This window comes from Monodelphis domestica, chromosome 1 (genome assembly GCF_027887165.1).
Source record: "Monodelphis domestica isolate mMonDom1 chromosome 1, mMonDom1.pri, whole genome shotgun sequence".
Lineage (NCBI taxonomy): Eukaryota > Metazoa > Chordata > Mammalia > Didelphimorphia > Didelphidae > Monodelphis > Monodelphis domestica.
Window position 1 is genome coordinate 467,763,146 of NC_077227.1, and position 21,440 is coordinate 467,784,585.

A 21,440-nucleotide genomic window follows, 5' to 3' on the forward strand; every position below is an offset into this window, starting at 1 on the left:
CATGTCTTCAAGCAGCCCATGTGGTAATCAGCACAGCTGTTGTCTCTTTGGCCTCACATTTATTTCCTAATCTTAGTTTGGACATTCTATTGACTATGTGGTCACACTAGATACAACAAATGCCATTATTTTATTTTGATGTTTGTTTCCAAAAATCAAAACATTTTCAAATACAACTAAGATATAAAATACAGCATCAAATGAGATTTATACCTATTCTTTCCCACACGAAGCAAAAAAAAAATTTAAACACTTTTGCCAAAGCCAATTGTTGGTAAATACAAATTTCTGTCCCTGCCCCAGGCACTGGACCACTAAAATCACAGGGTGGAAAAGAGAAGCAGCAGAGCCAAAGGGACACTTCGATCATGGAAAAGATCACCGATGTCAGCACTGTTTCAGGTGCTCAAGTTACTCCCATTTCTCAAACAGTAAAAGAAAAGCCAGCCTGCAGAAGAGCAGGGCTGAGGAGACCAGGTTGCCTTGGCAAAGATGTTGCCTACAAAGATAAATGTTAACTTGTAAGAAGCAGTTGATGGGTTTGCTGTGCTATATGGCATTAGTAAGGGGGAAATGAATGGGACCTGCAACCAAAATATAGCTTTTGTTTTTTGGCTAAAATACTGTTTACAAACCACCCTTACTTAATGAGCATCTCAATAATCAAGAGAATATTAAACTTATTTAATCTTACAAATACTTGAGGAAATAGGAGGAGGTCAATGGTTTGCTAATTGGCCTAGTAGGGGAAAAGTCCTTCCAGGTCTGCTGTGGGCCTGGTGTAAAATGAGAAGCTAAACAGGAGAGTTCTGTGTCAGGATAGGCAAACTTCAATAAGCTTGGTATAATACTAAGAGAAATAATAGCAAGCAGAAATTCCACCCCTTCCCTTAAGGTACAAGTAATCAGAAAAGGATTTCCATTCTTCATCCTTTGCAATTTCCAATGGTCTCAGTCCTATTAATAAGCAGAAGGGAAGGGCATTAACAGAGTAGGTCCAGGACTCCTTGCCCAAAGATGGTTATGTTGATAGCCCTGCCTTACACATCTGTATTATAGGGAAGGGCTTACAAAGGAACTACTACTGGAAAAAAGTTCCAGATGTTGTGATCCTGGAAACTGCAAGTAAGGACTAAATTTCCAGTATTAACTACCCCCCCCCCCCCAAATCAAAAAGGAGCCACTTAGCTCATTGCCACCAGAGTAACACAGATTTGGCTGCACAGGAAGGCTCTAAGGAGTAGGGAGGCACTGCAAGAAGTTTTAACTATCGCTCTGTAGCTTTATACTACAATATAAAACACAGGGATGCTTAAATATAGGATTGCAACAACCAATACACCCACACCCGTCCCCAAAGAAACACAGCATAAGGCAATGTTAGAAAACTTTAAATACAGGATAAAGATCAAATCAGTAAGGCAGCACACTTTTAAAAAAAATTCAATTTGGCTGTGTACAGTGTAGCAAAAAAAAAATTCAAAAATTGAAGCAAAATAGCCTCTTTCTGAAATGGTAGACCCTGGGATAAAACCCAGTTCCTGGCCATAGCCTGGGGGCAATCCCTTACCAAAAGGAAAAGTCTGATGATGGGTGTTGCAATAACCCATTCAGAACACTAAATAGGGTTTCACAGTAAGCTAGGGTCTTGCTCTGTGAGAAAAGAATGAGAGGCACTGGTTTGAAAGCCTAACTTTTCCCCCACCCCCAAATAGTGCCAAGAAGCCATTCTCAACCTACCAGGGATGCTATGCTTCAATAGCAACCACAGCCTACTGTGTTAAATGTATGAACAAGGCCTGAGTCACTATCTGTGAACCCATGGGGACAACTACCCTGCTCTTACACTCGAAAAGGCCATGATGCCTTATTGCAGTCAGTGCCTAAAACAAAGTCTCCAGCAGGCTTCCCTTAAACCATTAAAGCTTAATCAGTGCAACTTTAAGTGATGTGGGGGAAACATTGCCTGTATAAGACTTATTATAACAGTCCCAAGAGCTGTGCTGATGTGTCTTCTTGCTATTCTTTATATGACTACCTAATGAGCCCCACTGTGAGTTCTAGTAGAGTGTTAATACTGTATTTCTTTGGGTTTGGTTTTTTCTTTAAACTTTAAATCATTTTTCCTACAAAAATGTGAAGAACATTAGAGGAAGTTTTAAGATAATGTAATGTTTGGGCCAGGATATCTCAAATCATTTAGTAGTTCTAGCTAAAAATGTAAACAAAACAAAACAAAACCAGAGACCACCACATTGAATGATACAGTTGTGTATCTGCTCACAGTACAACTTGCAGGTTCACTCTGCCTCCTCCCACCAAAAAAAAAAAAAAAAGGCCAGGTTCAGTCAAGCTGCCCATGCAGATGAATTTTAAGAGCACTCAGCTAAAGAATGATATGTTAACTGTTCAGGCTGGCCAGTCTTTAAAAACAAAAACAAAAAAATGCCAAAAAACTAAAATTTGGGACTGAGCATGCCTCCAAAGCAGATTTAACCATCTATTTCAGATTGTGTCACTGTAAATAAAGTTCTCAAAACATCTGTGCCTTTACCAGGGGAAGGGAGTCAGGTATGCAAATGCTGGCAGTTTTGTTGAATCCACTGTCCTTGATAGCCACTGGTCTTCACTGGGCAGGGACATGGGGAGGGGGCTGTTACCACTCCTTTTTCTTTTCATCCATGGAGACACCACCAGGGCCCAAGGCAACCACGAGAAGCAAGCCTCCAATCACTGACATGGTCTGGAAGAAGTCATACTTGAGGAAGTCATGCATGGGCTTATAGACTGGGACGGTCCAGAAAGCGTTGAAATAAACATTGATGCCAAACAACCAGATGACCAGAGTCAAGGCAGCTAGCTTGGTTTTGAAACCAATGGCCACTAAAATGATCAAAGCTGTGCCCACGATGTTCTGAAGAATCTGTTTTGGTTCAAAAGGAAGAAAATTCAAGATGAATACAGAGAAAGAAAAAATCATGGAATCTCAGGCTCTCTGTTCCAGCTCATACCTGAAAAAGAATCCCCTCTATGATACTTAGTTGGGTCACCTAGTTTTTGCTTGATGGTTTGTAAAATTAGGTTTAAAGTCGACATTAAAAACCCTGTCAAGATGGAGGAATCACCTGCTGAAATAATCAGACATAATCTGGTTAATGCTATCTAGCAAGAGGTTTCTACTAAATATAACACATTATGAGAACTTTCAAGAGTAAAGAATAAATGAGGGGGCAGCTGGGTAGCTCAGTGGGTTGAGAGCCAGTCCTAGGTTAAAATCTGGCCTCAGACACTTCCTAGTTGTTTGACCCTGGGCAAGTCACTTGACCCCCATTGCCTAGCCCTTATTGCTCTTCTGAAGCCTTGGAACCAATACACAGTATTGATTCCAAGATGGAAGGTAAGAGTTAAAAAAAAAAAAAGAAGTGAACTAGAGAAAACAAAAGCAGGACCCAAACACTTCTGTGAATAAAGAAGGAGAAAAAAACTAGAGGAATCAGGAGACTTCCTGAAGGCTACTTCTGCTACCTGCCCCCTTAATATCATTTTTTTTTGGTACTCTCCCAAGAATTTTGTCTCATGCTTCTCTTTGATCTCTTAATGGGCTTTTCCCCATCTACCTACAAACACGCTCAGCTCTCACTAATCTAAAGTCTTCGCTTAACCGTTCCAAAAGTCCACCCAGCTACTCTTTTTTTCAGTATTAACTATATGAATATTTACTTCATCCTTGCTACTGCCCACTGGCACCTCTACCCATTACAATCTGGCCTTCATTTCCACTATTTCACCAAGATTTTTTTTCACAAAAGGAATGGCCTATTTATCACCAAGTCTAGTAATCAATGCTATTTTTGACCCAGCTGACTATTTATACCTATTAGGTATTTTATCCTTTCTTGGATTCACTGTACTACCTTGGTTCTCCTATTATTTCTCCAAATACTTTTGTCTTTCCTTCAATGGCTCCTCCTGACCTTTCACTTGGCTATAATCTGTAATCCCTTGACACTATTCTTTCACCTATGGCAATCTTAATCACCTGCATTCAATGATTCCTATATCTTTCTCTCACCCTAACATCCTGAACCTCACACTTGCTCCTCCTGCTATCTTGTGCCTACAAAATCTCACTGACTTAACATGTTTGAAACCAATTGTCACTTTTCTTCTCTTCTAATGTCACCAGTCTCCCAAGTTTACAGCCTAAAGTTGATCTTTGACTTCTGACTTCCCTGTCTATTTAGCTACCAAGTCCTACAAATTCTACTTTCTGCAATACTGCACCCTTCATCTGCCAGTGGCTTCCTATGCTCACTGTTAACATTTTAGCTCAAGCCTTTGTTTCCAAGAGCAACAGCCTAACACATCTTCCTGCTGCAACACTTTCCTCAGCCCAATCTGTCCTTCATTTCCATATCAGAATAATCTTTCTAACAGATTTATTCTTGTCACTTCTCTGCTCAAACTTTTGAGACCTCACTGCCTGCCTCCTAAGTATAATTCAAAGTCCTTAGTCACACATTCAAGGCCCATCACAATTTGATACCACTTTACTCTTCCAGTCTTATCCCATATTATTCTAGTCAAACTGATCTACTATGTTCCCTAAAATGTGCTCTATACCTCCAATGTCCTTGCTCACAACGATTCCTACAAATGGAATGCATGATCTTCCCTATTTTTTTTACCCGTCCTTTACCAATTACATATAATAACAAATTTCCACTTAGTAATCATATAAAACCAAAACCCTAAAACAAAACTCCAAATAAACTAAAGTAAAAGATCACATGCTTTGTTTGATCTGCATTCTCACTCCAACAGTTCTTTTTTCTGGAGGTGGAGAGCATTCTTTGTCATAAGTCCCTCAAAATTGTACTGTTACCCATCCTTTCATTTCATAAGAATATTCACTTACAAAAAGGAATAGTATGGAAATATGTTTTGCATGATAATACATGTATAACCCAGACTGAATTGCTTGTCAGCTCCAGGAGTGGGGAAGGAAGAAAGGAGAGAGACAATATGTATCATAAAACTTCAGAAAGCTTATGTGGAAATTAATTAAAATAAATTTTAAAAAAAGACAAATTCAAAATACCATTTCCTCTGTGAAACCTTCTTGAATTACCCTGAGCAGCAAGAAGTCTCAGATATCACTCAACATTTTATATAATATCTCTCTAATACACGTTACTTTTGTTTGTGCTATTACCCACTTGTTTCTAAGTTCAGTATCTGATGTAAACCCTGTATTTTTTCAATTATTAACAGTCTCAGTAATGGATAAACTGGTTATTATTAAAAGTTGCTTCCACTTACAAACCAAAGGACAGTCTAATTGAATGTCTATCAAGAATATGGTGAAACTCCCCTTTTTCTAGTGGAAAACTTTACTACTAGCCCTTTCGAACTTCCCTCATTATTTACAGTCTTCATATAAATGAAAAGTAGATATAACACCTCACAAAATAATTAGGTATATAAGTATCAGGTCTCATTCAACTAAGGAATCTGATATTTCCCTAACTTATGTGGATTCCTCCCCACCCCCTCATTTAAAAAATATATGAATCCCTAGAAAATTAACTAATTCTTTTTTTTTTAAGCCCTTACCTTCCATCTGTGTATTGACTCCAAGGCAGAAGAGCAATAAGGGCTAGGCAATGGGGGTCAAGTAACTTGCCCAGGGTCACACAGCTAGGAAGTGGCTGAGGCCAGATTTGAACCCAGGGCCTCCCATCTCTAGGCCTGGCTCTTAATCCACTGAACCACCCAGTTGACCCCTAGAAAATTAATTCTAAAGACAAGGCAAATGCTTCACTTGGCTTTTCCTGGAAAGGCAGTCCACTAGCAGCACAAAGTATTCAAATCTACGAGTAGGTATCAGTTCTTTATGGGCTCAGAAACTGTAACATCTGTTTTATTAACTCATCCATAGTTGAGAAAGACATTGTACCCAAGATAAACCCCCTCCAACACTTTGTACCCAGGAAGTAAGTCAGGATCAAAATATTAAGTTGCTACCAAGAAACTGATGATAACCTATTGGAAGAATATAAGCAGATTGTTTTTGAAATTAAAAACTTACAGAAAAGAAGCTGGCATCAAAGTGAAGAAGGGTCATGAACATCAGGACCAGCAGTACCCTCCCACCAAGCTGCATGTACTGTTTGGGTGAGCTTTCTCGCATGGTTGGGACTCCTGCAAACATGCTCTTCCCTTCAGAACGGGATTCAGCCAAGAGTAGCAGCAACCCTCCTCCTAGGGCCAGATTCCTAGAGAGCAAAGGAGTGGAAACAAAAATATAAAAAACTATTTCCCAAAGATCAAAACTCAATGGGCCTTGAAAAAAGCAAACTAACACTTTATGGGAGGGCCATCACCTCTTTTTCTTTTCTTTGCCTCTCTAAGTAGGCAGCTAGTAGGTAGCAAAGAACACTGGATCTGCTTTCAGAAAGACCCGAGTTCACATCTGGCCTCAGACACCAGTCATGTGACCTAATCAAGCCACTTAACCTCTCTGTGTTCCAATTTTCTCAACTATTGGTGGGGATAATGACAATGCCTTGAAGAGTTGTTATGAGCATCATATAAGATTATATTGTTATTTAATAAATGTTTCACTCTTCCCTATGTGCTTGCAGACAAACCATCAAAGCTGAAGTATAACCAATAGTCCCTACAAGCTACCGCATCCTAGACAAGTTATCATAGCCTTCTATTGACAAACAATGGCATTCAACTGATAGGTATGCAAAGTACAGAAAGCATGGAAATAAAGCACCTAGGTTCCACTCTGAATTCTGCTATCAATTCCCTGAGAGATCTAGAAGGACACATTTCTCTGAAATCTTAGTTTCCACTTAGAAAGCTAGAGGAACTGGAGTAAGAGATGCTTTAAGTCCTTTCTAGCTCTAACATTCTGGCATGGACATGGCTTTGCCTGGGTCTCTTTAGAAGCCCTATCTGTCATACTGTTGAGATTAGGCCAAACATTTATGAGCCTATTTGTCCTAAGAAAGGGAGTTTGTTCTTACCATTTTACTCTAAGCTCCTGTATGCCTGACTCTAGGGACACCAAAAAAGTAACCAACTCTCGCTTAACAATCACAATGAACATACCTCATCAAAAATTTGAGATCCCATAAAATGCTGTATGCGATCGTCTGTTAAGGAAAAACAAAGTATTAGTGTCAGAATTCTTGAACTCTTGTCTTTCACCCCAGAAGAAGTAATGTTTCAAATTACTTTTACAAGATATTAGAAGTTGCTTAACAGAATAGAGGACGCCTAAAATTGCCATGCTTTGACTTAAAGACATAATTGCACATCAGCAAGTATTCTCTATGTAGTTAAAGATCAAGAAAATTTCTCCTATAAATTCACCTCAAATATTATCCATGAGATTGATGAAATTTAGCAAAATGAATAAAGAAAAAAATTGTCTGATATAATATTGGGTACCTAGACATTTGATAATATATATTAAACTCTTACCTTCTGTCTTAGAATCAAAACTAAGTATTGGTTCCAAGACAAAAGAGTGTTAAAGGTAGACAACTAGAGTTAAGCAATTTGCTCAGGCTTACATAACTAGAAGTGTTTGAGGCCAGATTTAAATTTAGATCCTCCCAACTCTCTGTTCACTAAGCTACCTAGCTGCCCCTTGAGAAATATTTTATAAGAAAGAATTCAAGGTACATTTCAGCTAACTGGGTTCAACATCTTCAGAGAGTAAGGTTAAGTGAGTAAGTAATATCCAGACATCAAAAATAGCTTTTCAAAAAGCCCTCCTCCACTAGACCACAGAACAAACAAGGTAAAGATTCCAACTTACCTGTAAAGCTATAATTCCAAAGAGTCCAAAGCAGGCATACTGTACAAAGTTTCTGCTCAATACCAAGATACAGCCAGCTAAAAATGGGATGTGAGGTAAAAATTAATGACTAGTAGGAGAATAAGTAGCCAATGTTTTCAAGAGCTACTACTGTAATTTCTGCTTATTAATAATTATAGCAGAAAGATACTTCCCAAGTAAAAAACTGCTCAGAGCTTTTAGAATTATGAAAATAAAATACTACCATTGATGAGTTTGTAGGATCTTAAGTTATTGAGCATGCTGGTCCAAGTGGGAGACACATGGGGGCTTACAACAAATCAATTTAAAAAGCCAATTATCTAGTAATATCTACAACCAACTACTTTCACTATAAACAACTTTACCTTCCTCCTTGATAAATTTCTTTACTTATTTGCCCAACAAACTCATCCAATAGTTAAACCCCTATAACATAATGTGCTCCTTTTTTTTTAAAGACAATTAATTACATACTATCTTATATGACTAGCTTCTGGTCTATCCAACAAGACTAAGCTCCACCTAGAGCTGGGCTTCAGCCTAATTTTTTTTCTACAGTTTCAACCCAGGCATTTAGATGCTTGCTAATAATGAAGGAATTTTATAGAGAAAAAGTCTCTACTAAAGTCTCAGGAACTCAGTGTGATCTTTGCCTCCTGACCACTTTGAAGTTCTAGTATAAATGAGAGAACAGCAACACCCTCTTTCCCCAACTGATCTCATTAGCCAGACAACCAAGTATGGAACTTTAGATCTTTCTACAGTCACTTACTCAATTGCCCAAGCAAGTTTAAGAACACAAAGATGGAGGCAAGGATGTAGCCACAGTTCCAGGTAGCATCAATATAGTCTCTCTGTTCACTCCACTGGAACCACATACGGATGCCATCTTCCAGGAAGGTGCTAATAAGACACAGGCGTGCCACATGAGGGAGGTACTGCTTCGTGACTCGGAGAAACTATTGAGACAACAAAATCAGGTCAATAAAAGACTAGTAACAGAGAAACTGGGAACCCCAAACTTCCAGTCAAAGTCATGCAGCTCCTCCAGCTATGGATGAGCTTCCATCTGCTGCTTTCCTTATTAGTTTCTTCATAGCAGTCATTTTCAAAGCATTTCAACAGTTAGTTCCTATTTTAGTGAGCCTTTCTATAAAAGTCTATCTATATATCAATGGAAATAAATGGCTGTACAATAAACACAGAGCTAAAGCAAGGCCTCCAAGATCCATGTAATGAAAGCTTTTCTCATATCTTTTCTGGTTTAGAATTGATTATTGTGTATTGGTTCCAAGGCAGAAGATCAGTAAGGGCAAGGCAATTGGTATTAAGTGTCTTGCCCAGGGTCACATAGCTAGGAAGTATTTTGAAGCCAGGGCCTCCCATCTCCAGTCCTGGTGGGACTGAAACAACTATAACTGTACGTGATAACATAAGATGAGGCACAGCTTCACTTGTACAAAGAACTGCATCCAATGTCACTATAATTATGCTGCCCTCTGCACAAGATAGTTTCTTACTCTCAAGAAGCTGAATGGGGATGAACCAAGGCCATAACCAGGATTACTGGTTGAATCTACCAGAAATTCTGATAGAATAATTTGCTTACTTCCAAATATCAAGTGCAACAATGACAAAACCGAGGCACCAAAGATCACCAGTCTGATCTGTTAATCAAGATAGATTATTTCTAAAAGATCTAAAGCTAAACAGACCTGTGTAGGTAATTTTGTGTCATCTGCTGGAAACTTTGGTGAAAATATAAACATAAAAAAATTTTAGGGGCTCCATACATGACACTTATAACTAGGAATGTTATAACAAAACAAAGCCACCTATAATACCTTGTTCTGAGTATATCATACATCAGAGAAAGCTTTTAAAAAAATCAAATAGGATAGGAGGATGCTAATAGCAAGAACAAAATGCAAAATTAGTGAAATAAATTGCAGGTGCCAAGAATGTTTATGACTGCTTTTGGTTCCATGCTTACATTTGGGCTGTGAGGCACATGTACACTGTAAAATGTCATGCAAAGCTATCATTATGTACAACAAACACACTTCTCTCACTAGTCACATTCAAGGTCCAAATCAAAGAGTGGGTAGGGGGTATAGAGGGAAACACCTAACACAAGAAACATTAAGAAGAAAGAGACAGAGGGATAACCATCTACATAAGTGATTTATTAGAAAAAACATAATGGATGAGCCAGGTAGTTTGAGTATAAAGGATGGGTACCTGTAAACAACTTGAGTATTCTTTTCCAGAACTAAAACCACCGCTGGAATAGTAGGAACTATGGGAAGAGGGGTTCTTTTTATGTAACTTCCTAAATTTCAAGCTGAATAAATTTTGTAAAGCTTCAAACAAATAAAACAGAGCCTCTCTTAATGAGTGTCTAATTCAGCTTTAATGAGTCAAGTGGTAACTTCTTTCATAATCGATGCTACAGATGAGCTTCCCCCTCTACCACAAAAGAACTCATAGGAGACTTTCTCACTGTGGAAGGAAAATGGGTTAGAGAGAAGAAAAAGTAGAAGTATTAAGGAGTAGGGAACAGAAGCAATGCCAGTAAACTTCCCTCACAATTACTGCATCCTGCAACTAAAAGTTTGAGGCATTAAATTAAGCTCTTACAGGAGTTTTTGTAATATATGCTCCATAACCACATTATGCTGTTTTTTTAAAAGAGTAGGAGAAAAGACATCATAGAATATGACCAGAGACTAACAACCTATGATTCTAAACTGACTTTGTAATATATTCATTATATAAATACCCTCACAAAACCTAAGACCAGACTAAACAAGAGGCATGAGAACATTCGAAATTTACACATTTTATAGTTTCCATCTAATGCCCTAAACACTTTTCAAATGCTCAGCAACAGCCTGGATTAGCTACAATCCAGGGAGAATATAAACAGCTTAACAGGTTGGGGATATGGGTGGGGAGGGGGTTACAAGCTCCCTTTTTAGTATTAATGACCTTTATACTGAATTAAGAAGTAACAAGCATATGGTTCATGAAGCTAGCTAGTTGCCTTAAAGTTGTAAAACAAAATAAAACTTTCTTTCTCTTAAAAAGATACACTGGGAATACCTTAACAGGAGAGCTCACAAATAATTTAGGAATAATATAAAGATCTGACATTTATAAAGGGCAAAGGCATAAAATATAGTTCAAATTCACAAGTTAAGAGGCTTTAATCTAATCCTAGAAAACAAAATTATAAAAGATGTTTTGACTTGATTACATACTAAATTTAGTCTACTACTAACATGTTTACACATCCACCTGGGCTTAAGAATTGTTTGCCTATTCAGTAAACAAGCAACAGAGTAAAGGTTTATAATCCAGACAGCCCTTTGCTTGCAGAAGATCTATTCTAATACAGCAAACTACATAATTCCCAACACTCTTATAGGAAGGAAGGCTGGCTTCCTTGATTTCTCGGCTTTGCCTCAATATGAAAATCTTAACAATAATGGAAATTTAAAAAAAAATTTTTTTAAGGCAATCACATTTAGATTAATTGAAATGACCAATTTTGGTCCTGGAGAACAGATGATTCAGCACTTTTCTTGGTAGAAAGATGTCTGAGGGATTACAAATACAAACTGCTACATTCGTCGTCAGGCCTGGTTGCTTATCAGTTTTGCTGAATAGTTTTGCTTGCTTACAAAGAAAGATACTGAGAAATGACTAATATGAAAAAATGCATCCATAAAAGAGAAAATGCTTGTTCAAAATAATAACTTGGGTTTTTAGGTCAAGGGCATTAAGGTAGAAGCTGGACATTGCCCTTTCCTTCATGCAAAGATATGGACTATTAAAAAAAAATCTAACCTTTCTTCTCTTAGGAAAAAAAAATCCCACAAACCCAAATAAACAAAAAAGTTATCAGAATCTTAGATATAAGCATTGATAAAGGCTACTAGGCAGCTATGGGTTCCTAGGGTAAATAAACTGGGGGGGCTGTGGTAAAATGAACATTGAGTAAGAAAGTGGACTCTAAATTCAACTCTGATACTAACTGGCTGTGAAATTTTGAGGAAGTCACTTCTGCCCATTTTCCTTATCAGTATATAAAAGAGTTGAGCTAGTTAATCTCTAAGTACTCTTTTAATTTTAACATTCTGATAGAAGTCTAAGATTTAGGGTCAGTTTAAGTTAAATTACACATAAATTCACACCATTAAGTTCTCTTTCTGTTCTGAACAGACAGTTGAAGTTTTTGTTTGTTTGTTTTTTTAAAACCCTCACCTTGTCTTGGAATCAATACTGTGTATTGGTTCCAAGGCAGAAGAGTGATAAGGGCTAGGCAATGGGGGTCAAGTGACTTGTCCAGAGTCACACAGTTGGGAAGTGTCTGAGGCCACATTTGAACCTAGAACCTCCCATCCCAAGGCCTGGCTTTTAATCCACTGGGCTACCCAGCTGCCCCCTTGAAGTTTATTTTATAAAAAATGGAACTATCTTTTTTAAATTCTATGCTTTATCTTTTGTTTTATAGGTGGCTGGGGATAAAGAACTAATCATTAGTGGCATACATGATGATGATGCTATTTGACTACAAATTATGGAACTCTTCAGTCTCCAAAGAACCAAAATCCCAGGTGACCCAAAGACAATGGTAGGCCTAAGTTGGTTGCAGTATGTTACTAATGGTGAATTGCATGCAAAAAGTAAGAGGGATAAAGTTATCATCCAGGAGATTGGCCTGTCGTGTGTCAAGACAGATAACTTCAGTATCCACTGAATATCAAAGGACTATAAATCCTTATAAGTCCTCCAGTTCATTGGTTAGATATTTATGCCAGTCCGTCAATAAACATTTATTAAGCACCTACCAGGCACTGTGCTTAAGGGAGGCTGTGGACGAGAATCATATAAGATGAAAAGGCGTGGATGATTTACAGGATTAACCCCTCAATGAAATATCCTTATTGTCAAGATTATTATTCACTTTGCTTTGGGAATAATTCTCAATTAGGATATCTTGAATTAGAGTAATTTCCTGTCCAAAGGGGAGTCCCAGATCCAGCCATCAAATCAGTCAATGACAGCAGTGTAAGCTAATGGCTAAAGAAAGCTGAGCAAGGCCATATTACTGACACTCAAACTTACCATGAGCATATACCACAAATTGTATCTAGCACATTACAACATTCAATCAACCAGCATAAACATGCAGCATAAACACTGCAAGCACAAGGCTGCAAACTCAGACTGAACCACTAATTAGAAAACAGAGAAGGCAAAACTAGGGTCTGAAACTAACCGAAGAGATCTTGAAAGGAAGAAGAGAGATAACATAATTAGTTAGCTGTCACAGGGCAGGATTTTCATTAACAGTTTCAAAGAGCAGCTAGGTTGCTCAGTGGATAGAGCCAGACCTGGAGATGGAAGGTCCTGGGTTCAAATAATCTTACCTGTGTGACCCTGGGCAAATCACTTAACCTCAATTGCCTAGCCCTTACAGCTTTTCTGCCTTGGAACTGATACTTAGTATTGATTCTAAGACAAAAAGTAAAGGTTTAAAAAAAAAAACAACTCAATCTCATTACCACATACACAGAAAGGGTCATATTTTTAAAGGCTAGGGAAATGAGATTTGTTTTCACAAGTCATCTTGGGTATTCTTTGTTTTTTGGGGGTGGGTGGGAGAGGAATGAGTATGACAAATTGTGGGGAAAATTCCTCAAAAGTAAAGAGGGTCATGATTGTATAAAACTTAAGTTTAGCTCTTTTCAAGGTTATATGACAACTGTCTCCAACCGTAGATTTTTATATTTAAAGTAACAAAGAAAGATGAAATTGAAAGAAGCCTCAAATTTTAGTACTAATCAGATCTTCATCCAAAAAAGTGATGTTGGTTATCTTTTGGTCATTAAAGTTTGGGAATATCTCTGTTCAGTCGTGTCTGACTCTTCTTGACCCCAATTGGGATTGTCTTGGCAAAGATCCTGGAGTGATTTGCTAGTTCCCCCTCCAGCTCATTTTACATATGAGGAATTGAAGGAAAGGGGTTAAGTGATTTGCCCAGGGTCACACAGCTAATAAGTATCTGAGACAAAATTTAAACTCATAAATATGAGTCTTTCTGATTCCAAGCCCAATGTTCTATCAACTGCCCCAGAGATATACACACTCCACAAAGCCTAGAAAATTAAAGCCTATGGGGGAAAAAAAAAAAGTTGAGTCAGGATTGGTCCAGGCAGGTGACTCATACAAATCTTGCCAACACAACTCCAAGGTTTCCCTGGGAAGTCTCCCAGTTGAACACCACTCAGCAGGTTTATGCTAGATCAACAGAACGCAATTAGAAGTGATCTAGTAACATTAGTAACATAGTCTAGTTTTTTTCTTTAGTAAATGAACCATGACAATTTGTGAAACAGCCTAACAATGGAAAACTGACTACAGAAGTGAGCATTACTGTAGATATTTCATTTTCTACAGAAGCCAAACTCTTTTTAGAAAGTCATAAAGGCTCAAGGAAAACAACTAAAATAAAAATTAAAATGTTATTACCCCCAGATCAATAAAGAAATAAATCAATAATATTCACAATCCAATTAGGTTACACAAGTAGTAAATATAAGTCCCATGGGAAGTTTCTTACAAAGGACTAGAGAGAAAGGAAAAGAAAAAAGAAAAGTAAGTATATATCCCTATAATAAAAAAACCTATTGACACCAAATAGAAAATACACAGAGTAACAAACATACAACCTAAACTTGCTACTTACATGGAAGAATATGTATTACCCACTATGTGAATGGTACCATGCTACTGCCAAGGTTATCCAAGACATCTTATACTGATATACATATAATCAAAATTTATGCTACTAAAAACATACTCTTCCTAGATCAATTTTCTCAGGACAAATGGAAAGTCTATTTGATTGAGAAAGGCTCATAGAAGCTAGTTTTTTACCTCAGTAATAAACTAGTCAGAAGCTCATTCATTCATTCTACACTTAGAAAATAGTTTTATTTATGAGTATGTAAGTGTTTAGAAGTAACATTTTTTAAAGCTATGCAACAGGTTTTTAATAAGTGAACACATTTTGAATTATTCCATTAATCACAAAGAATGTATTATGGGTCTCCTATGTGCCAAGCACTTGTGAGTTTTTTCTGCATTAAAGCCTGTGAAGTCCCTAAATCCATTCTCCAATGTCTTCTCCCTGAAGCAGTAAACCCCAAGAACTTTACAACAAATTATAGGAGTGAAAGAATCCTGGTGCTGAATTAGACATGCAAAGTTTACCAACCTGTCTCCTTGGTAATTCATATAGTCTGCACAACCATTAAAGGCTAGGTTGATTCAATTATCCCTTATTTGACAGAAAGTAAGTACAATTTATCTGGGGAAGACACCACAGGCTGCAGCTAAAACTCTCAGGGGTGAGACCCAGCTGCATCACTAACAAACAAACAAACCTTTTTACTTCCCAGGGCGTTGTTTCCTCAATGCAAGGTCAGAGGAAATAGATTTGCCCTTATATCATCAGAAATGATAATTCAGCATTATTTCCCTGCTCACCTCAAATCAGATCAGAGATTTTTAGTCAGTTATTTTTACAGCCCATCTTAAAAATCTCATTCAATATATCATTCTCTGCTTTGTAATATTAGGAGGAGGGCGGTCAGCAGGGAACTGTCAGCTCTGTAAGAAGTGCTATAGATGGAAGGTTTTAAGAAGACTAAAACCACCCACAAAAAGATGTCATTTTGGCTTCACTTACACACCTAATGCTCTCCATTTTATCAGAGGCAATAAAAAACTCCTTCTCTTTATTCTTTAAAAGAGATAAAGAACCTGACTCCACTAATCTTAAAAGGGAAATGAAAGCTCACCTTAAATTAGAAGAGGCCATGACAACAGTTCTCTGAGGACTGAAGATGCTCAAACAAGATTCAGTAATAAACCTATAACACGTATTCTAATCCTGTCCAATATACATTTTATAATAGCCAATAAACATTTGGCTACTGTCTCAACCTATTTTGTTGTCAACAATTTTTTCTTAAATTCTGCATGAAGGAAAAGGAAGAACAGGAGAAAAAAGGAATCACATAAGGACCAGCTATATCTCTAATTTTTTACTTTGTTAAAGGTTTCTTTGGAAAATAAGACTAAAAAAGTTATGTAAAATAGTAAATTAAGTAAAATTTCTGTTTTGAGTAGCAGCGGAATGAAGCATTTTCACCCAGGGAATAGCTAGGGAAGACTTTGTTATGAAATTTCAACCTCCAGGAATTGATGCAGAGTGAGAGGAGCAGAACCAGGAGAATGTTGTACACAGAGACTGAATACACTGTGGTACAATCAAATGTAATGGACTTCTCCATTAGTGGCAATGCAGTGATCCTGAATTTGGAGGGATTTATGAGAAAGAACACTATCCACATCCAGAGGAAAAACTGTGGGAGTAGAAACACAGAAGAAAAACAACTGCTTGATTCCATGGGTCAAGGGGGGATATGATTGGGGATGGAGACTCTAAATGATCATCCTAGTCAAACATCAACAACATGGAAATAGGTTCTGATCAAGGAAACAGGTAAAATGCAGTGGAATTGCTCCTCAGCTACTGGAAGGGGTGGGGGAAGTGAGGGAAAGAATATGATTCTTGTAACCAAGGAATAATGTTCTAAATTGACTAATTAAATAATTTTTTAAAATGAAATTTCACTTGCAAAACAGTTGTTCTACAGGTTGAAAGTTAATGTTACATAGATCCCATAGCTCTAAAAGGTGCAATTCTTTTAGCAAGTTGCTATTTGGGAAACAATGGTGCCACTAAAAAGACCTTTTTTTCCTGACAGATATGGGGCAAAAATACACACAGTTTAGGCAGAGACCAATTCTTTATAATAGTTTACATACTCTTCTCCCAAAAATGATAGTATATAATGAAGACACAATATACAACATTAATAATGAGGATACAAACCCAGTAATGAAAAATGAATGGAAAGTTTCTTGCCACTATAAATCTGATACTCCATAATCAATCTGGAAAGCAGAGATACTAATATTAATCCCACAATTAAAAATCCTCCAAGAAAAAGTAGCACTTATGGTCTAACCTTAGCCAAATATTCCTATGGAGAAAAAAATTTTAATTAATCCACCTATTACCACTTTTAACTTTGACAAAACTCCACCTGTGTTAAGAGGATTGGCAAAGTGCAAGTAATGGGAACAGGTCTGCCCCAATATCTACTTATACAGATATTAAACTACTTTTCAATTTGTAAATATATCAAACATTGGAAAGCCATTATTGTACTAATTTTGCCAAAAGGGAGACATGGGCAATTTTGCTGGCCCTCCCTTTCAGGATTTGATCTTGTGGATCTTGTTTTAGACTTTTAACAATTGCTCAATTATCTGTTTGTTTCAGTGTTTTCCCAAGAGTGCCACCTGTACACTTCTAGAAAGGAGGAAAAAAAAAGAAAGAAGGAAGACTAGCCTAGCACACTCTTCAGCAGGTATATACAACTGCCTATTTAAATGGATGAAGGGCATTGTCTATTCAACACATATAATCAGAGAGAGACCCATCTAGCAGAGAATGGATAATGGATACTTGTTAGATATTTTGAAAGAGATACAAGGCAAGGTTGAAGCTTAGTTTCCCTTTGACTTTGGTTTAATCACACAAATCTCATCCCCTATGACCTAAAATCTGATTGAATATGTTCTGGATCAGATCTTCTGGGCTTTCTAGAGACATAATCTGGATCCAAAAGAAATAAAGGACAGAACATCTTGCTCACTAAGGGATCAAATTTCCCCACCCTTAAGAGGAAAGGTCCTTTCCCTAACAGCATCACCCCTAGCCCACTGAAGGATTTTCTTTTTTTCCCATTCTGGAAAGGGGGTGGGGAAGGATAGAGCCCCCAGATACACAATAAGGAGTAAGTAGAAAAGATTAGAAAGAGCCCAAACCAAACCCCTAAGTGTTTCATATATTTGATCAACCTGCTCAAGAGAGTAAAAATCAAAAGCTGTCACCCTGTCTATGTTCTAGCCTCTCCCCCCAAACCCAAGCCCTTCAGTCTGCCTGTTCTGAAGTTGGAGTCCCCAGCTTTTGATCAATAGTAGGGTTGAAATACAAGAGCAAAACTCCAGAGAAATTGGGGAGGTCAAGCTTCAGGTGCAATTTATTGAGGAAAGGTATGTTTTGGGGGAAAGGAAAAAAAAAGACCTTGGGACAAAGAACATTACAGAAAGGCTATCTTTCTATAAGGAGTTTGAAGCTGAGGAATTATAAAAAAGGATTGTTATCCCAAAGGATTAGAGAAACCTAGGGGAAATATAGGAAAAATGTTAGAGATCCTGAGGAAAGGGTGGTGGGGCACAAAAGGGGATAGTAAAAATAACTGAGAGTAAAGGACACATTATATTAAGGTCTTGGGGAAATGAAATAGAAATGAAAGGCCTGCAGATTCCTAGGGTAAGGGGGAAGTATCATAGAAAGGCTGGGGCAGGGGCTGTTATAGAAATGGCTCACAACTCTGGAGATAGTGTACATAAAGTACAGAAAACATTGAGAATTGGAATAGTATTTATATAAAGAGGTCCGAGTAGGGGGATGAGGGGCAAGACCTAGCATATTAAGACCTGTGGAACATGGTGGTACATTATAGGAAGATGGAGAAATCTCTGGGAGGGGTCTACTACAGGCAGCAGAGTGCCTTCCAAGGGGGCAGAACTGATGGTAAAGGCACTGGGGGGTGGGGGTGGGGGGGAAAGGGGGAGCAAGGCAATAAAGAGCTTTAAGAGAAAGAGGAGTGCACAGTTCTGGTGAGACAGAAGAAACAGTGTAGAAAGTAAATCCAAAATAGGGTAGCAGTAGAGCCCTGGGGAGGGGTGGTAGTACAGAAGAAGGGGCTCCTAGGGAAAGAGGCTGTAGAGCTCTGGGGGTGGAGAGGCATAGTATAAATCGAGGATTTAAACATTAGGGGGGCCAAAGATATTAAAGAGAATTAATAGCGAGGGAGCAGTAGGGTTTTGGAAGTGGGACAAAGTACTAATGGGGGGGGGGGGGGTAACAGAATGTTATATGGGTGAAAGTACTCATCAAGAGAGCAGAAAATTCTGGAGGTGGAGTATACGGTACCAAGGAGGGGCACAGCAAGGTGTTCTGGGGGGTAGGGAGTACAGTAATGGGGAACAGTAGGGAAATCTCGGAGTGGAGGCTCATTGCGGAAGTACAACAGGGAGTTCTGGGGGTTGGAATGCAGTGTGGGGGTCGGGATGAAGTGTGGGGGTCCGGATGCTGTGTGGGGGTCCAGTAGGGAGTTCTGGGGGTGGGGGCTCAGTGTGGGGGCATAATAGGGTGCTTTGAGTGGGGAGGCAAAATGTGGAGGTTCAGTAGGGGAGTCTGGGGGTGGAGACTGTGGGGGTATGGTAGGAAGTTCTTGGGGTGGGGGAGCAGTGTTGGAATATAATAGGAAGCTCTGGGTGTGAAGGCACAGTGTGGAGATCTAGTAGGGGGTTCTGCGGATGGGGCCTCAGTGTGGGGGTCCAGGAGGGAATTCTGGGGGTGGAGGTCATGTGGGGGTCCAGTAGGGAGTTCTGAGGGTGGGAAAGCATTGTGGGGGTTCAGTAGGGAGTTGAGAGTGGAGTAGCAGTGTTGGGGTTCACTGGGAGACGCGGGAGCCTTTTGGGGAGGTGAAACGGCCCGGGGATCCCGATTGGGGTGGGGTCCCGCGGGAGGGTAGACGCGACCTAGCTCCCTGCCCCTGCCCCCGCCCCCTACCATCTTCCCCCCCCCCCCCCCCCGCCCCGCCGTTCCTCCCGCCAGGCTCCGCACCTGGTCCGCGACGTCCTCGGCGGTGCCCATCAGGTCGTTCTGGCCCATGGCGACGGCGGCGGCGGGAGGGCTCGGCTCCGTCTTGGGCTCCGGCTCCCTCCCGTGTGGCGCTGGTGGCGGCTCCTCCTCCTCCCGCTGCGGCCTCCACAGGAAGTGGCCTCGGCCTTCTCCGCAGCGGCGGCGGCGGCGGCAGCGGCCCCTGCTGCTGCCACGTAGGCCAAGCCTTAAAGGAGCCGCCGCACAGTCCCGCGCCCGGCCGAGAAAGGGGGGAGGGCCTTAAAGGGCCCGAGACTGATATGGAGTTCCCACCTTAGCCCAGGGCTAAGCCGGAGAGGAAGTTGCTCCGGGTCCTCTCTCCCCCTCCCGTCCCATAGGATTTAGTCCTAGGAGGGTAGTGAGTGAGAACACCTGTTCAACCCTTTCCTTTCACAGAAATCCAAACCCATAGAGAAATCTGTCACTTGCCCAAGGTCACATAGCTGATAAACGGCCAAGCTGGGATTCGAAGTCAGATCTTCTGACCAAGTCCAGTACTCTTTCTCATCGTATTAAGCTCTTCCTCTCTTTACAGATAAGGAAACTGAGGCCCCAAAAGGGATTTGCACAAATGAGTGGCAAAACTGGGATTTGTACTCTGAGGGCCTTTGACTTGAATCCTGGGCAGTTTGCATTCAGCTTCAATGGGGAAAAGGGTGGTGGTATGAAGTGTTCAGTCTTTATGGAATGAATGAACTAATGAATGAATGGAGGTGATATGTTATAAAGCAAGACTTACAGGGAGAAAACATTGAGGAGCACAGATATTAAAGGGAGCAAAAAGGGAAGGAGCAGCAGGGTTTGGGAATGAGGGGTACAGTAGTAATAGGAAATAGATGGAGAAACTGAGAAATTTGCACAAGTGGGTGACACCGAGGTACCCTGACACCTCCAAATACTGACTGGACAGTTTGCACTCTACCAGACTGGGAAAGGGATAGTGGTATAAAGTATTCAATCCTAGTGAAATGATTGAAGCAAGGTATGAATAGAACAAATGAATGAATGGAGGGAGGAAAAACTCATTTCTTAAGCGTTTACTATGTGCAAAGCATTGCGTTGAGCGCTGGAAACAAAAAGAAAGGCGGTTTCTGCTTTCGAGGAGCAGACTTTCTAAAGAGGAGAGACTGTCTGGTGATGGACAAATGGACCTGGGACAGCAAGGATGGCACGCCCCACAAGCATACCTGAAACAGGACAAGGATTAACAACCAGTTTCCCCTTCCCCATCTTCTCCCTCCACGTGTCAGACACCAGAATTCCTGAGCTAAGACGTAGGGCCCTAGGGGAAGGCTGAGTCAGACTAGTGTGAAAGACGAATATCCCAGAGAAGGTCAGGGACAGCTAGAATAGGCGGACAAATCCAGACTAAAAGTCGCAGAGGCCCTAGACCAGCCCGCGGACAGACAGGTTTGGGTCCGGCCGTAGTTGAGCTAGGGAGAGTGTGATGTACCTCACTCAGCATTCACGGTTGTTGGGGTCAGATTGAAAGGATACTCCCTACTGGCTCCGGACAGGACGGACCGGGATTCTGAGGCAATAGCTGAGTGCCTGGGGCGGGAGAAGTTAGAGGGCGAGGGTCTCACAAAAGGAAAAGAAACGCTGAGAAGCGTACGCAGCCGGCCAACCCCGTTTAAGAGTCTGTAAGACTGGGTCGAGAGTCAGATAGACAGCTGCAGGTAGACATCACGGTGCTAA

At 39.9% G+C, this 21,440-nt stretch overlaps 1 protein-coding gene across 1 annotated transcript; it reads right to left on the minus strand.

Annotated features, from left to right (window-relative positions):
- Window positions 1-111: 111 nt before the first annotated feature.
- On the minus strand, window positions 112-21,433 carry SURF4 (surfeit 4). The gene is made up of 6 exons (XM_003339639.4): window positions 19,707-21,433; window positions 8,634-8,820; window positions 7,841-7,917; window positions 7,126-7,169; window positions 6,092-6,278; window positions 112-2,923 (listed from the first exon to the last, which is right to left on the minus strand). Exons 1-6 carry the CDS (start codon window positions 19,752-19,754, stop codon window positions 2,657-2,659), a joined length of 810 nt encoding a protein of 269 aa, XP_003339687.1. The 5' UTR covers window positions 19,755-21,433; the 3' UTR covers window positions 112-2,656.
- Between the last annotated feature and the right edge of the window lie 7 nt (window positions 21,434-21,440).

Excerpts from the sequence above, each read along its gene's own strand:
- SURF4 (XM_003339639.4), bottom strand. The coding sequence starts at position 19,754 with ATGGGCCAGAACGACCTGATGGGCACCGCCGAGGACGTCGCGGACCAG. Across the intron at positions 8,821-19,706 it reads CCGAGGACGTCGCGGACCAG|TTTCTCCGAGTCACGAAGCA; the intron begins GTGCGGAGCCTG and ends TTGTCTCAATAG. Across the intron at positions 7,170-7,840 it reads TTGGAATTATAGCTTTACAG|ACGATCGCATACAGCATTTT; the intron begins GTAAGTTGGAAT and ends TTTCCTTAACAG.